Source organism: Protopterus annectens, chromosome 2.part0 (assembly GCF_019279795.1).
Source record: "Protopterus annectens isolate FY-2018-M chromosome 2.part0, PAN1.0, whole genome shotgun sequence".
In the NCBI taxonomy this organism is placed as follows: Eukaryota; Metazoa; Chordata; order Ceratodontiformes; family Protopteridae; genus Protopterus; species Protopterus annectens.
This window is the reverse complement of record NC_056728.1, coordinates 721,417,009-721,434,506: the sequence shown is the minus strand read 5'-3', so window position 1 is coordinate 721,434,506 and position 17,498 is coordinate 721,417,009. Positions and strand designations below refer to the sequence as shown.

The 17,498-nt window shown below is 41.6% G+C and overlaps 1 protein-coding gene across 3 annotated transcripts in view; it reads right to left on the bottom strand.

The window, feature by feature from the left end:
- Positions 1-17,498, bottom strand: part of SVEP1 (sushi, von Willebrand factor type A, EGF and pentraxin domain containing 1) — a 2,252,988-nt gene that overhangs the window by 841,778 nt on the left and 1,393,712 nt on the right. For all 3 annotated transcript variants that reach the window (XM_044061036.1, XM_044061037.1, XM_044061038.1), the window contains exon 31: positions 5,470-5,643. In XM_044061036.1, the coding sequence (XP_043916971.1) occupies positions 5,470-5,643 (174 nt within the window). The remainder of the gene's footprint in view (positions 1-5,469; positions 5,644-17,498) is intronic.

Sequence of the window (17,498 nt, the reverse complement as noted above, 5' to 3'; positions counted from 1 at the left end):
CTAATCATCAAGATATGGAAACACCTGGAATTCCTTAAGTCTCAAGTGAGTTACCATGAATATCATGCATTTCTAAACACCCTGGGGGCTGTGGTGACTCCATAGGGCAGTGCTCTGAATTGGACATGTCTCATGGATCACCTGTCTATTTTCTATGTGATAGTACACATCCTGGAGATCTATACAGCACATCCAATCATCCTTGCACAGAAAAGGCAGGATGGGCTGAACTGTGACCATACAGAACTTCACCTTCTTTACATATTGGTTCAACTTGCTTAAATCCAAAATGGGTCTTAGGTCCCCTGTTTTCTTTGCCACTAAAAAGAAGCAAGAGTAACTTCCAAATCCTATTTGATTGGGTGGGAACTCTTGTATGACTCTTTTCTGTAGCAGCTTTTGTATTTCTTGTGCTACACCCTTCCTCTGACTGGGTGAAACATCGGGAAGTTTAGTTAGCACCCATGAATCTTTTGTGATGCCTGTCCAGGTGTCTAGGTGCAAATAAAAATGTCCCTCGACTGCCTCCAGAGTTGGACAGTTGGGCAGAGCTTCAGGAGCACTGACAGGGCTTATTGGAAAAGGAATCTTTAAAGCCCAGGATCTGCAGACCCCTTCTGCGTCTAGGGGATGTGTACCTTTAAAATTTCCTCCTCTGCCTCTGGAGGAATTATCCCCATGTGAATCCTGGAAAAGTCCCTGAGTTTTTCTACAGAAAGTCCATTGAGGGGGTAGAAAACTTGATTCCTATGGCAGATAGACTTTCCCTCTTGTTCACCGTGGGTGAGCGTGTCCTTAATTGATGGCCCGCATAAGGGAGTACCATCAAAAGGGGCATTGACAAAGGATATCTTGAAGGGCTCTGCAACATTGCATAGTCAGATCCAGGCATGTCTCAAACTGGCTGCTCATGAGTTACCTTCTGCAGCATGGGAAATCAGCCTCATCAATGCATTTAAAATGGACAGTAGAGTGGCCAGTTGAGAGGAAGTCTTTTTGAATCCTCAGTAGACATGGACTCTGAGACAGTATTTGATGACGCCTTAGTCAAATCTGTCTGTAGCCAAGTGAAATGTGCCAAGTAGTTTAAAGACCTCAGTACAGAAATAGCTGAGGTGAACACGCACATTCTAAATCTGTCGATCACTCTGGACTCCCCGTGTGGAGAATGGACAGAAGAGCTCTGCTCAGCTAGTTCCTTCTTGGTGGCTACCACCACTACCATAGCATTAACCAGGACTGTCTTGCTCCAGTGAGGTCTATCAGCAGGAGGGGACAGAAATTTGTCCAGGTGCTAGGAAATAGGTTCAACAGTGTCCAGTTCCTTCCAAGCCCGGCAGGAAACCAAATCAATCAGATCATCCTAAGGCATAGATGGTCCAGAACCAAAAGCCTCCAGAAACACTGATTCTTCAGGATAAGGAGATTGGGAAGACCAGCCACCCTTCTGTTTGAGGATTTCAAGGATAATTCTAAAGGAGATGTCATTAGGTGGTGATCTAGGGGATCCCACTCCCTCATCAAAATCAGTGTCTTCTGTGAGAGACTCCAGGGGAGAACCTATGTGTCTCCTCTTACACATCCAATTCTCAGAAACCTCCTCCATGGGATGTTTGGGAGAGGTATCAGAAGAGGATGGAAATTCCTCTAGAGGAACTGTCTGGAGATTTCCCAAAACTGGCTGTCCTTGTGGAATAATCTGATGGCCTCAGAGCTTGGAACCAAATATGGGAGATGATAGGATCTGAGTCAAGAAAACATGGGTCCCTGTGAAGGAAGAAAGCCCTTTCTACCACCTTGAAGGCTGAAGGACCAAAGCAAACCTGTCACCCCCCCCCCCTCGGAGCCAAAGACACCAAGAAAGGTAGCTCAGGGCCGCCCCTGGATCCAAGCTTCAAGGAGTGAATCAGATCCAAGCTGTCCAGGGCCAAGGCTCCAACAAGAAGAGAAAGATCTGACAAAACATGAGCTGAACCCAACCCCTTGAACCTGGTGCCCATAACCCAGATCTGAGACCCACTCTGATCTGAGGGTATCTGATCAGAACTGGTTAGGGACATTGTCAGAGTCGAGGAAGATATTTTCTTCGGATATGATGCTGGATATCTTGGGGATCTCATATCCAAAACTACCAGTTGGATTGCAAAGGCAAGAAAATGGACTTAGCAAATGCAATAACAGATTCAGGAGGGGATGGAGCTGGCAAGACTGCCATCTGGGTCTGAGCCCTGGGAAATTTCTGCATCATCCTATCCACATCCGCTTCTAGCAAACTGCTAGAAAAACCTGAAAGATTTTGTGGATGAGGGTCTGAACTGTTTCTTCGGAGTCTGGAAGATTTGGCCTGGCAAGGAATGAGCTACTGGCTTAATGATATACTCTGGAGTATGGCTCTAGAGGGCAGAACCAGATCTCATATTCGAGGTCTTGCGATTCGATGAGGAGGTAGAAGGAAGTAGAGAAATTACTATCACAGTCAATACTGCTAGAAAAACCTGAAAGATTTTGTGGATGAGGGTCTGAACTGTTTCTTCGGAGTCTGGAAGATTTGGCCTGGCAAGGAATGAGCTACTGGCTTAATGATATACTCTGGAGTATGGCTCTAGAGGGCAGAACCAGATCTCATATTCGAGGTCTTGCAATTCGATGAGGAGGTAGAAGGAAGTAGAGAAATTACTATCACAGTCAATACTGTAGGAATGGATGAATGCTTCTTTTCCAGTTTTTGTAATGTCATTTTGCAAATGTCTGAATGCACATTAGCGAATGATAGTCTAGATTTTCTAATGTGCATTCAACGTTCAGATACTAGATCACACTACAGTGGGGATTGGGAAATTTACCCTTTTCCTCACTGTTGTGCAGTCTCAGAGTTGGAATATATAATTTGCAAGGGGTGTGGGGGGCACAGCCCCCCACCTTGCCCCCCTACAAAACTGCAAATACTTGTGCTGTAGACATACAATTAGCATGGCAGCTTCAGCACAAATGCCTGAATGGCACTTACATGAAACTATAAAAGTACACCGTGTCCATATAATTGATTTTGAACATTACTATAATCTTTCAGTGTGGTGCAATCTTGGACTTGGAATATATAATTTGCAGGGGGTGTGGGGGGTACAGCCCTCCACATGGGGGGTGCATATGGTTGCTGTAGATGTATAATTTCTATGACAACTTCAGCACAAATGCCTGAATGGTACTTACTTGAATCTTTAAAAAGTACATGTCCATATAATTGATTTTGAACAGTACAATAATTTTTCACTGTGATTATAAAGGACAATTTATTGTCACTTTGGTTGAAAAGCATAGGGATAAAAAAAAAATAAACACGTCATAATGAATGCAGTTTGGAAGTTGTTATGTAACCAGGAAATCCACTAAAGACTGTCAGACCATGTCAACATGTCAATGCTTTGAGCTACTTGTTCAGCTATTTCGACAGTAACAATCAGAAACACATTGGAAAATAAGGGATCGACATTTATAAAACTTAGAAATTTTGAAAACAGCATTAATTTTCGATATCATGATAAAACTGTTTTGAGATTCCATTTTTTGAATGTAAACCAGTAAAAGGGTATAGCAGGAAGAGAAAATAGAAACAGAAAGACTATCCAAAAATGTTTGACTCGATAAAGAATCCCTTACAGCTCAAGAGCAGAATCTATGTCTAACCACAACGGCAACAAACGAGATGTGAGGTGTTGGGATGGTGTGGAGCATTATGGGTAGAGGGAGGAGCTTGAGAGCTGGAGCCGTAGTCTAGTGTATGTGCCTGAGTCAGATCCGAGTATCGGATCTGAACCCATTGGTGAGGAAGAAAGAAAAGGACAACATCAGATTTAAAGGATTATATATTGCACAGTTTTTTTTTTTTTTTAACGTTTATGTTTATTTATCCTTTGTTGACCTGGTTCTTCCCACTAAACTAGTAGCCTCTGTTCAAGGAAAACCAAGGTTGTATTTATTCTACTGGAGAAATTTGGCCAGGGCATCCTACACTTTTTGATAGGTACTCTGGGATTTTTTACATCTACCTGAGCTACCACAAGCTCGGGCATATGGTACCTTGGTTAAACATCTCATCCAAAGAACAACACACTCAGGAGTGCAGCAGCCCCTCATACTGCACTTCAGTGTCGGCAACTGATCTACCTGATGTGAGAATAGAACTCAATTCTTTTTGCTCCAAAGGCAACTGTGCAACCTGCTATACCACTATACCTCACTGTTATCAAAGTCAAAGAAAATTTTATTGTCATTCAGAACTACACAGCAGTGTAGCTGAACGAAATTACAATGCTTCATTCTCAATGCAGGTAACAGTTGCACATATAGATAGAGAAAAATTAATAAAATATCACAGCAGAAATTTAATGAGTAGCAACTGCAGTCCTTCAGTGTGTAGGTGAGCCACCTTAGTATTGCACTTAGTTATTGCACATCCATAAAATAAGACCCTTGATAGGCTAGTTATGTAACAGATGTCCTGGTTCGTTTTTCCAAAGAGTTCAACAGTCTAACGGAGAGCGGAAAGAAACCGTTTTTTAGTCTGGTGGTCTTACAATGCAGGCTTCTGTATCTCTTGCCATTTTATTGGTCATACTAGTTAGAAAACAGGTAGAATGAACTACGAAGGTATACAAAATGCCAGTGAATCAACTGGTTAATAAGTGCAAATCAATTTACAACCACAAACTTTTTTGAAAAAGGATGTTAATAATTGGTTTGTATGCATTCAAAGAACAGTCCACTGATCTGGAGGAATCCTGGTAGGGGCTCTAGGTGTGCAGCAATAAAACCGCTCAACATGTCCCCATATGATCTTAAAATGCATAGCTTGAACGAAAGAGATTAATGGGAGATATGAAATGCCTGGAAATCAAGGCAGCAAAAAATAAAAAAAGACAACATGGAGCTGCAGAAGATGGAAAGGCACCATGATATCAACAGAGGAAATCATCTATATGAACTGGTCATGGAGAAGGACAGGGAAAAACAATGACAGCCTGAAAAAGAAATGGGGATGTTTTGCATTTCTAATCCATTCACTGAGCACAATGGTAGCACCATGTTACAAGGTTACATGGGGTAAGACTACATGCAATGTCTTACCCCATTATATGCCACATTTTATGAACCACTAAGGGCTTTGAAACACTGTCCTGTGGCATGCCAAACCCTGGTCCAAGTGTGTACAATTTTTATGAACAATGCCCTCACAATCACAAGACATGTTCCTAGTTCAATTTCTTATCAAGGCTGGCTTATCCTACAATAATAAGCAGGCAAAGTGCATTGCCTTTCAGTATGAGTCAGCCTTGTGAACTAGATGTATGCACCTTCTGTGCACTGATATTACTAAGTGATCCCCTCCAAAATTATATCTTGAACGTCTATAAACCAAGGTTTTAGATGCATTTTGAGCCATTATACCAAAAAGCAATATTTATGAATTACCAAGACAAGAAGGTGAGATGCTGTCCCAGCTGCCATCATCAAGACAGGACATTTTTGAGTCTCCAAGCAAGTAGTAACCATTGTTGCACTGGTACACAACTGTACTACCAGCATAGAAATCTTCAGACGAGTAAAACCCATTCTCCAGGGGTGTTGGTTCTTCACAAGAAATCCCTGTAGGCACATTAAAGACATAAAATTTAATACAAAAATGTGCTTACAATGCAGTTATCCATTCTATCTTATTAAAGTAACACTTTGTCAAAACGTCCAGTTACAAGCTTATCAGCATAATGATTGGAGGAGTAGAGTTACTTTGGCGGTGGTATTGCAATGGTATATGTGAAAATAATTAGTTTGCAGTCTGCATGCTCATGGCACCAGATTCTGCTATCACTGTTGTTTGAGTGGAACAGTACAGGCTTTTTATTCAGGAAGCAGAACATCGCTGACAGGCATAAGTCAGTTAATAATTAAAATTTTCCTAGGTGCAGTTTTCCTCTATGCCTGAAAACAATTACTGCATTTATGATCTGGATTCCTTAATTCTAGCACAGCAACAACAAACAGCCTCTGTCATCCCACTATCACTACAGTGACAGATAAAAATCAACCCCATCCTTCTGAAAAGACATCATCCTGCAGGGGTGGTATTCACTTAATTCAGGACTTTGCAATGCTGAGGTACTGAACTGAATGTAGGCCCATTATACCCATACTCACTAACATTCTTTGTTAATGAATGTCATTTCCTGTTCTGAACATAGTGTTAAAACTAACCAAGTACTTGGCAGGCCCCCTAAATCTAGCCAAAGTTCTACAATATAGCTGCTGCAGCTGAATGTTGGAATTAGTATTGCAATCTGGTCTCACAGGTATAGCTGCATGGCCACTATACCATCCAGGGAAACAGCTCTATCTCTAGGGCAAAATGTTGAATGTACTGGGCATCATCACTGCATTCACACTATCTAGGAAAAGAGATTGGCATGTGGGGACATTAGCACAACAGAGAAATCAATCTGTTTTTAAATATAAAACAATATGTGCTATCACCAGGGAGTTCAGGGGATGGCTCACAGTAAACACAACCACACCTATTCATGGATCAAGGCTTCCTCCTACTCCCAACTTCTGCAGTACAGTTTCACCTATATGTGGAACTAGATACACTGGGCAGTCTGACTTTCCACCAGGTACTGCTTGCAGTACTTAGTCCCACATGCAGGTGCTGAAATATCCCATTTGCTTGAATGGGCTTTTCCAAGTAATCAACCTTAAAAACTGGAGCTTCACCAATGTGTGCTGACTTTGGTCAGCATAGCAAGCCCGATTATCCTACTGGAATCAGGCACAGGATTCTGCAGGTCTCCATTAGCTCATGGTGAATGGAGGCTGATGATGCCGTACCTACTGGGCGTGAGCATGGGCTAACTTGCTGGGAGTAGCACATTGCTCTATGCTCAGTTCATCTTGGAATCTGGCTGATATGCTAATTCTTAATACACAGTGCTTAAAAAACTGCAACTGTTTTATTTGTTATCATTATTATTTGATTTTTTAACTTGAATATCATTGCAGCTATTAAACTAAATGTTTAAAATGGGTTTTAGAAGCAGTCAGTGAAGTGAGTAAAACTGCTGCTTCACAGGTACAATATTGTTATTTTAGTCCACATCTACAGTTATTGACCGTGTAAGGTAAGCCTGCTCTCATGTCTTCATGGGTTTTCATTAACCACTCTATTTTCTTCCCACCTTATAAAATTATGATGATTGGCCGTTCTAAATTGTCCATACAGTACCTTTACCCTTCCCCTTGGGTCTCTTGTCATAGCTGAAACATATGTAACAGATTTAACAATTTTAAAGTGCATCCTGCTCTGAAGCAAGTTTAAGAATTAAACCATTGGAGGCAGATATAGCCTCCATATTATACACAATGCCAAAATTTTAATGTTTGTATTTCTATATGCTATGTAACTTGTGTTTTGAGGAGCTTTTCTCCCCAAGCCTCCACTGAAAATGGGCTCTTGAGCCCAGTGGACCTCCCCGGTAAACAAACTGGAAATAAATAAATAAATAATATATAGATTATGATTCAAAAAGTAGGTTTGATCATGCATTTTACTTTGTTGAGAAGGACAATGCTGAAAATCCCTGCTCTAAAGTAAAAGTAATGTGTTTCAGCTTTCCCCAGTTAGGAGTCACCACAGCATAACACCTGTTCACGTATGATTAGCATTAAATTTATACAAGGCTAGGCCTAATACCCAACCTTCAACAAACATTTACCCGCATGTTTTTAAACATTACTCTAACACAGTGAACATATGCAGACCCCACAAAAAAGTCACTCACGCTGACAATCTGAATGAAGCAGCTCTTATTAGGAGGGAATAGTGCTACCCACCAGATCCTCACTAATATAACCGTGTGAAAAACATAACCCAGCCTTCCCTGCACCTAGTATTAACACATAGACTATTGCATTTCAATGTTAAACATATGAGAAATAATTTCTTACTTCCTAGAAAGAAAACTTGCCAGCTAGTTCTTAGAGGTGAAACACCTTACATTGAAAATTAACACATAAATAAAAAAACTGCTCAACGAAGGAGGTAAATTATTTTCCTTAGCCATAATACTTTGCAGTCATATGTAAATCATTGCCTAATACATACCATGACATCATTTTTGGGTAGGACTGTAGAGAAAAAAAAATAAGTAAACAGTTAAAACTAAGAACATAAAATAATATATTTTGATCATAATTAATGATTAATGAAAAGTATAACAAGAAATTAAGTTAATGGTAGACGAAGGCCATTTCTAATAGTATCTTGTTCAGAAGAGCCAACATGTGAAGGGAGAGGAATGATGAGGTAATGACTGTTCACCCCTCATTCTTATGTGCATTCCTGTACTTGCTATGTAACATGCAGAGGGGACATGTCAGTGTTGCAAAGTAAAATCCCCTGATGGCTGCCCAGCTGACAGCTGTGTTTTAACTGGTTCTTATGCAGCAGGGAATTAGGGAACACATGAGCAAGGGCCACAGTAAATGGAGAGATGATAGCAGAAGTATGGAGACATTGTAAAATGTTTTTACTTAGTTTAAAAGTTTAAACCTTAGCACTGAAGATACTCATTTTTTTTTATTTTTTTGACATATGTATGGCTTTTTCTTACAAGAAATGGAATTATAAAAGACATTTGGAATAGGTTAACACACGCTATACCAAGCATTTATTTATGGATTTCACAAAACAGAGCTCCAGTGGAACTCACTAGGTGTATGTCAATGAGGACTGGTAAAGCCCTAGTCATTCCAAAAGCTGAATCAAGCTCATAACATAACAACATTATGGACATTTACATAACAATGCCTGCCGGTGTAAAACCCTGAAGCAACAAAATAGCATATTGAAAATCAGTGGGAGCACAAGGCAGTATTATAGCTCCACCTGTATGAGGTAGTTGCTACTGCAGGCAGTACTGAGTAGCAGACAATATTGAGTATGATGCCATACTGCCTGCAGCAGCAAGCACCCCACTGGGGAGTCATTGGGATGGACATATGTATTAATGTGGTATGCAAGCCATTCCCTAATTTTCGTGAAGATGGCTCACAGTTAAATATGTTAAATTTGAAGGATAGTCAATAGGGGAAAAGCTACTGTACACTCACATGCATGTCCTATTTTGAGAACTCTTACAATGCATATATAATAATTAATTGTAAATTAATAAGTGATGTTGTCATGCAGCACTGCCACTGAGATATTTAGCAACACTTGTGTGACAGCACTGGTAGTATAGATGGGTGCAATGTCAGCAATACCATTCCTGTCATACAGGTGAAGCTATGGTGCCACACAGCCGTGCATGGAATTGGAGGGTTCTCCAAGGCCCCACCAAAGCTCGGAGTTAAGTCAGGAATATGTAATGAAATTTATTACCAAGGAAAGCTCATTACCATAGTATGATTCATTACTGTAGAATGCTTCCTAATCTCATTCTTTGATCCTGGTACAGTAGAACACCAATACACTGTGAACTTTAGCTTTGCAAGGTATTATTTATTTAACATTTGTTTACCAGGAAAGTCTGACTTGGAACAAAGCCAATTTTCAGTGGAGGCCCAGGGAGGAAACACTCCAGATGCATGTCTTTGTGATGTGGGAGGAAACTGGAGTACCCAGAGGAAACCCACACGAATGCAGGGAGGACATGCAAACTCCACACAGAAGGCACCCCAGCCAAGAATCGAACCAGAGAACCTCTTGTGTTGAGGTGACAACACAACCACTACACCACTGCACCATCCAATATGTATAGTGAACCTTGCTCATTGATAAGATGTCCTACAAGTGGGTCGCAAGGTTGTAAATCAAAAGACTGCTGGATGGTGGAGGTTCACTGCTACACTAACTCAGTCATTTCAGAATCTGGGTCTCTGATATCTGTACTCATGTGCTAGGGTTATATTTCTGTTTCTGTGTCTGCTTGTATTTGTGTTTGTGTGTGTGTGTGTGTGTGTGTGTGTGTGTGTGTGTGTGTGTGTGTGTGTGTGTGTGTGTGTGCATGTGTGCGTGTGTGCGTGTGTGTGTGTGTCTGCATGCATTTAACAAATTCTGCTGATTACAGGCTGAGAAGTAATTACTGTTAACATTTTAAAAATGAAATCAATAAAGAGCTTTAGATTATATAATCTAATATATGGAGCCTGCAAGCATGGACTACAAAATAAATGATAAGAGGTTGTAAATACAGGGCATGACAGCACTTCATAAAGTAGAAGTCCTAAGGATAGGCATTATAACAAAATAAAGTCATAATCAATACTGACTGAATGGATTTGATTAAAAAATTACTATGTTGAGGATAGTACAGTTGTGCAAATCATACTTACCCATAACAGTAGATGTTCAAACACTGTTGCAGTAGCCTATGGGTAGTGTCCTGCCAAGAACACAGCATCCAGCCAGCTTGCCAAAGCTCCAACCCCTTCTCTCTCGCTCACTCTGACCGGCAAATACAGTTCAAATAAATGCAATTAAATTAACAAATAACTAAAAAACAAGTGCGGAAGGCAGTAAATTAGAAGGCTACTAACAATCAGCGACTGAACAGATAGCACGCAGAAGGGCAACTAAGACAGTTGCAGTAAGAGCAGATGAATAATATATATATATATATATATATATATATATATAAAATATATAAATATATATATATTTTTTTTTTTTTTTTGAGGGAGGGAACAGAGCAGAATTAAGAGACTACAGGTGTTGTCCTTCCCAAATGCTCTCTTTGTACACAGTAGGAGTGCCTGAAATCAGAATATGATCTCACTGCACTCAGTTGAGTGAGCAAATGAGATGGGCCCAGAAGGAGTATCCAAATACAAATCTACAAGAGGGGTGGGCAATTTCAAAGCCACCAACATTAACACCAAAACAAGAACAGAGAGGGCGGGTGAGGAACTAACTGTAGAGAGACAGCCATAACTTCAGTTGAGTTAATATTCAGTGAAAAATACAAATAAATAAATTAAATACAGTACTATATGCAAAAGAGCAGATAAAAGTGTACTTAAATTCACTTATACGTCCAGCTGATTTCAGGTAGATGTTAGCCAGCCAAAGCTCTGATATTAAGCAGAGATAACTCAAAATGTACCACTTATATAAGGCAAGACAGGATGTTAGTGATGACCTGAAACTACCCCCACTGCTATCAATGGCTACACAGAAATTCTAAAAAGTACTCTGTAGAAAGACAGCCACAACTTCAGTTGAGTTAATATTCAGTGAAAAACACAAATAAATGAATTAAATACAGTACTATATAAAAAAGAGCAGATAAAAGTGTACTTAAATTCACTTATACGTCCAGCTGATTTCAGGTAGATGTTAGCTGGCCAAAGCTCTGATATTTTTGCGTTTGGTCCCTGCCTTTCCTATAACTAGTGTAGTCCAGGTACAGATTTGTCATATCCAGGACTGTTGGTAAGCTTCTGAGCCCCACCAAGCCCTTCTGTATTGGAGAGAAGCCTTCTAGTTTATCAGTGGGAGTGATAAGCACTAGGTAACCTATCTAACACAGGAGGAGTGGTTTCTGGCCCAGAAATGATAGTTTATTGGCCGTTTGGAAAGCTTTTCCATCTCTTTCAACCTTCTGATTTAAAAGTCTGTGTTTGCACTTGTTTCCTGCCTTTATTGTTACTAGTCTTCTCCAGGTACAGATTTGCTGTATCCAGGACTCTTTGTAAGCTTCTGAGCCCCCCAAGCCTTTCCATGTTGGAGGGAAGCCTTCTAGCTTATCAGTGGGAGTGGTAAGCACTAGGTAGCCTATCCTCCATGGGAAGAGTGAGTTTTGGCCCAGAAATTGTAGTTTATTTAGCCGTTTGGGCAGTTTTCCATCTCTTTCAACTTGCTGGCTTAAAAGCCTATGTTTGTACTTGTTCCCTGCTTTTCCTGTAACTAGTCTAGTCCAGGTACAGATTTGCTGTATCCAGGACTCTTTGTAAGCTTCTGAGCCCCCAAGCCTTTCTGTATTGGAGGGAAGCCGTCTAGCTTATCAGTAGGAGTGGTAAGCATTAGGTAGCCTATCTACCGCAAGAGGGGTGATTCCTGGCCCAGAAATTGTAGCTATTGGCCATATGGGAAGTTTTTTTTCCATCTCTTTCAACGTTCTGGTTTAAAAGCCGCACTTGCGCTTGTTTCCCACCTTTCCTGTAACTAGCCTAGTCCAGATACAGAGTTGCTGTATCCAGGACTGTTGGTAAGCTTCTGAGCCCCGCAAGCCTTTCTGTGTTGGAGGAAAGCCTTCTAGCTTATTAGTGGGAGTGGTAATCACTAGGTAGCCTGTCTGCTATGAGAGGAGAGGTTCTTGGCCCAGAAATTGTAGTTTATCAATAATTTGGATAGTTTGTCCATCTCTTTCAACTTTCTGGTTTAAAAGACCACATCTGCACTTGTTTCCCATCTTTCCTGTAAATAACCTACTGGGTAGCACTAGAAAGCCTTAAACTGATACAAGCCTTCTAGCTTAGAAGAGAGACTTTGGAGTGATTAAGTATCAGTTTTCTGTACTTTCTTGCTGTACTTAACTGTTTTCCGCCTAAACGCAGATTTTCCAGCGTTTATTGTGATTTAAAAGCTTGTTTTTTTTCACATATTGTACTTATTTGACTGCCTGCACTTTTAAAAAGTTGTTTTTGTTTAAATAATTTAACTGTTGTAGGCTACACACTAAAGTGCAATAGCCTTTTCTGATCGTTTGTAGTCGTTTAAAGCTGTTTTAAGTGTACTTTTTACTGTTTTTGCCTTATCTTTTCAAAAAAACAAACAAAAAAAAAATTCCTTGTTTCCTGCCTTTCTAAGCTAGTGTAGTCCAGTTTTCAGGCTAGTGCTGAATTCAGGGCTGTGATACTAGTTTCTGAGTTGCCCATACCTTACTTGAATAGAAGGAAGTTTCTCTGTTCACCTGTGAGAAGGGGGAGCTTTGAGCAACCTATCTGTCCCTGGAGGAGTGGTTCCAGCCCAGAAGTTAGTAGTTTATTGGCCATGTTGGGCTAATTTCTATCTCTTTCATTTCCCTACTATAAAAACTGCGTTTGCACGGTTTTGTACGGTTGCACGGCAGTGCCGGTTAGCTATGGTTAAATTATTCCTGGTTCCACTAAGTCTCCTCTTCAGTTTTTCTCTAGAAACTAGCCTAACTCTCAGCCTAAGCACTAAAAAAGCATCTTACAGCCCAGCACTTGCTCAGACCTAATAGCAAGCACTAATATACCCTGACACTGATTGCGCAGCAGGGCAAGGCTCTTTATTCACCCCTCACCAACCAAGCGACTAAGCAGCTCACCCACTATTCAGGCATGACCAAAGGGCAACTTCAGGTGCACTCTCCAGTCCAGCTGGTGAATCTGGGTAACCTGAGGCAATGTTACAACCTCATGTACACAGAAAACCCTCTCCTCCTACCACAAAACACTAACATATGCGAGAGATGCAATTATACAGCCAAACTGGAAGCTAAGCTGTCTCCACCCAAGACTGGAACAGACAGTCAGGAGGAGAAGGTTGACACTTGCACCACATCTCCAGCTGCACACAGACCTACTAAAACAGCACTGGCAAAAAATACACATAAATACACAAAATCATACTCGGAGGCTCTAAATAAAAACCTGCAAAAGCATCAGAGACCTCCAAAGCAGACACCCAAACAACTTCCACTTCCCGTCACAAACCAGACAACATATAAAATACAAAATCAATGTGCCACACAATCACAGCCCTTAAGGTGAAATAACACACCTAGCACACTAGTAATAGGTGACTCTACAATCAGGCACACTGACGTCCCACTCACTAGGCTGGACAAGGAGAAGGTTACTGTTAGCTGCCTGTTGAGTGCCAGAATCCGCCACATAACACAAGCACTCAGGTCACTCCAGAACAAATACAAATATGACTCTGTCATTGTTCATCTTGGTGTGAATGACCTGAGACGTACCTCCCTGGACTACATGAAAAGAGACATGTAAGAGCTCTCTGATCAGACCCTGACCCTGAGTAGCATCCTGCCCTCACCAAGAATGATACCTCAGTATAAAGAAAAAAATTATCAATTTCAACAATTGGCTAAGCTTCTGGTGTCATTCAAAGGGGATCCAGTGTCTGTCAGCCTGGGATGACATGCTCGATAAGCCGCATTGCTTCGCAAGAGATGGCTTGCACCTGTCACCCCTAGGCTTTCAAATACTGACCAAGACTCTTGCTGCCCCCATAGTGCCTTTTTTAGGCAAGGCTCAAAAATCAAACCCACCTCCGTAAACAGCACAATTAACAAAAAACTGAGGGTTATGCTACTCAACACCAGGAGTTTAAATCTCAAAATGCACGCACTCGAAGCACTCCTCAGTATGGAGAATGTCGACATCTGTGCATTAACTGAAACCTGGTTCAAGGCTCCAGAGAGCACCCCAGCACTACCGGGCTACAACTCATACCACACATTTCGGCCACAGAACATGGACCGAAACACAAAAGGAGGGGCTATATCCATATTCATCAAGGATACCTACACCTCCAGGTTAGTGGTGCAGCATGATACCTCTGAGATCATCCATGTGCAACTAACATCGGGCAAATCTGCAATGCAAATTGTGGCCTGCTACAGATCACCCTCCATGACCCGGGACCACCACTTCACCTTTCTGGAGACACTGGAAAACATGAAGATCCTACCGAACACCCTGATATTGGGCGATTTCAATTACCCTACCATTCACTGGGAAAACTACTCGAGTACAAATTCCCAGGTCCAGCGCTTCCTGGATTTCATCAACTCAAATGCCCTGGATCAGCTGGTAAACTCTCCTACCAGAGGTGAAAACATATTGGACCTGGTCATCACCAACATGGGAGACAGGTGTTCCACACCGGAGGTCAACCCATCACTGGTTAGATCAGACCATAAACTAATCACTCTGGATGTCCACACCCCACCACCACCCCCAACTAAGGAAACCACAGTAAAAAAACTTTTCTAAAGCAAACTTCACCTTACTTAAGACAGAGGTGGTAAGTTTCACAACCCCCACACTAAAGGATAACGCTGCCCAAGATGCAAAAACCTTTACAAATGCACGCTACAAGGATGCATGGATTGTGCCATCCCTAGCAAAACCAAGACTCACTCCTCTAAGAGAAGGAAGCCAGTTTGGTGGACCCCTGAAATAAACATGCTATACAATAGAAGGAGGAAACTAGTTCAGAAAAAAAGCAAATCCCAAGAAGGAAAGACATCCCTGATCAGTATCAGTAAGAAACTAAGGTCCCTCATGAAATCATCCAAGGCTAACTTCAAAAGAAAAATAGCCAAGGATTCAAAAGATAACCACAAAGCCTTCTTTAGTTATGTTAAGAATCTAAGTGGCAACGCACAGATATGCACTGAACTAGTGCAAAATAGCACCAAATATACTGAACCTACTGATATTGCCAACATCCTGGCAGATAGATTCAGTGCAAACTTCACCCCTCTCTCACATCTAAAAGGGCCCACAACAATACCGGAAAAGTGTAGTGTCCCAAAAATTACAGATGCACAGGTGAAAACAGCTCTTTCAAAAGCCAAAAACACAGCCTCAGTGGGACCAGATGGTGTCCTAGGCTGCATCTTGCATGAACTGCAGAACGAACTAACCCCCCACCTAAACACACTGTTCAAGCTCAGTCTCTCCACAGGCTATGTGCCCATAGAATGGCACACAGCAATGGTTATTCCTCTCCACAAAGGAGGGGCCACAACTGACCCTGGTAACTATCACCTCATAAGCCTGACTAGCCTGGTCTGCAAGGCTATGGAGTGCATCATCATGGAACTCATTAACAAAGACATTGGGAACTGCCAAACACATGACCCGACCCAGTTTGGCTTTGTTAAGGGCAGATCATGCCTACTAAACATGGTTGACTTCTTCGAGACTTTCACCAAGGCCATAGATGAGGGAAAAGTGGTTCACACAGCCTACCTTGACCTCGCCAAGGCTTTTGACACCATTCCCCACTCGGGTATTACAGAAAAACTCACCAGCCTGAACATAAACCCCTATGTCACGAGATGGGTTGCCAGCTGACTTACAGACCGAACTCACACGGTAAGAATAGCGGGCTCCAGGTCCGACTCTAAACCAGTCACAAGTGGTGTCCCACAAGGCTCGGTCCTGGGACCACTACTGTTCGGCATATACATCTCAGGAGTACAGGCAAATACAGGAGGACTATGGCTAACCAAGTTTGCCGATGACTGCAAACTGGGAGCCATAATTGACTCTCCGGCTGACACAGACATCCTCCACAAGGGCCTTACTGAGACATACACCTGGTGTCAAAGTCATGGCCTCAAACTAAATGCCAAAAAATGCATAGTCATCCCATTTGGGAGAATTACCACATAGGTGGCAGCCCCCTTAATACCGAAGAGGTAATAAGAGATCTGGGGATCCAGATATATAGTAATCTCTCCTTTGACAATCATATTGCCAAAGTAGTTAGGAAATCCTTCTATGTGGCCCATTTAATTACTAAAGGGTTTGCATCTAGAAATAAAGAGGTTATAGTGCCACTCTACTCTTCACTCATTAAACCCATCATAGAGTACAATGCCCCATTTGGGATGTACCTCACAAGATACTTCCAACAGCTGGAAAGACCACAAAAGTACCTCACCAAGAGGATTACTGGTCTCAAACATATGGCCTATACAGCCTGACTGAAAAAACTCCGGCTGTACTCAGTGGCATATCTCTTACTCAGAGGTGATCTCTGCCTGACTTACAAAACTATGTTCAACTCAGAATTGATGGACATGCTCCACCTAAAGAAATCCAAGTCATTGTGAGCGCATGCTCTAGTGAGCTAAACTTTGCCATAACAATAAATAGAACATGCTGGAGGGATAGATTCCTGTCACAGAGACTCCTCATGCTTTGGAACAAAATTTCAAACCTCACTAACACTCTTTAAGAGAAACCTTGACGAGTGGATGGGTAACATAAAATACACCACTGAGGTCACTTCATTGGATCTGCTTGACAGAGGATCAGTTAATTAATCAATGGGGCGGCGAAAGCCGACACACTCTGGCTAAGCTTATAAATGCCCTCAGGCAGATAGCCTAGTACCTACCTATGAACCTATAGGCTGTACCTTTTTGAAAGGAAGCACTTCACAACCAGTATGAGATAAATCTTAAGGATTGTACTGCCCCAAGAAAGGAAGATAGATTCATCCTGAGCCAACAAAAAACAACAGACAATAATCACAATAAAAATCATCCAAACAATAGCAACAATAACCTAACAAAGGAGGTTATGTCCCTCATTAACTATCTACAAAGGGGAATGATGGGTGGGGATGGTTAATGCAGCAGTGAAGAGATTCGAACATATACTGTTATGGGTAAGTAAGACTTACACAACTGCACTAAGTTCTTCATTCTCACTCCTAC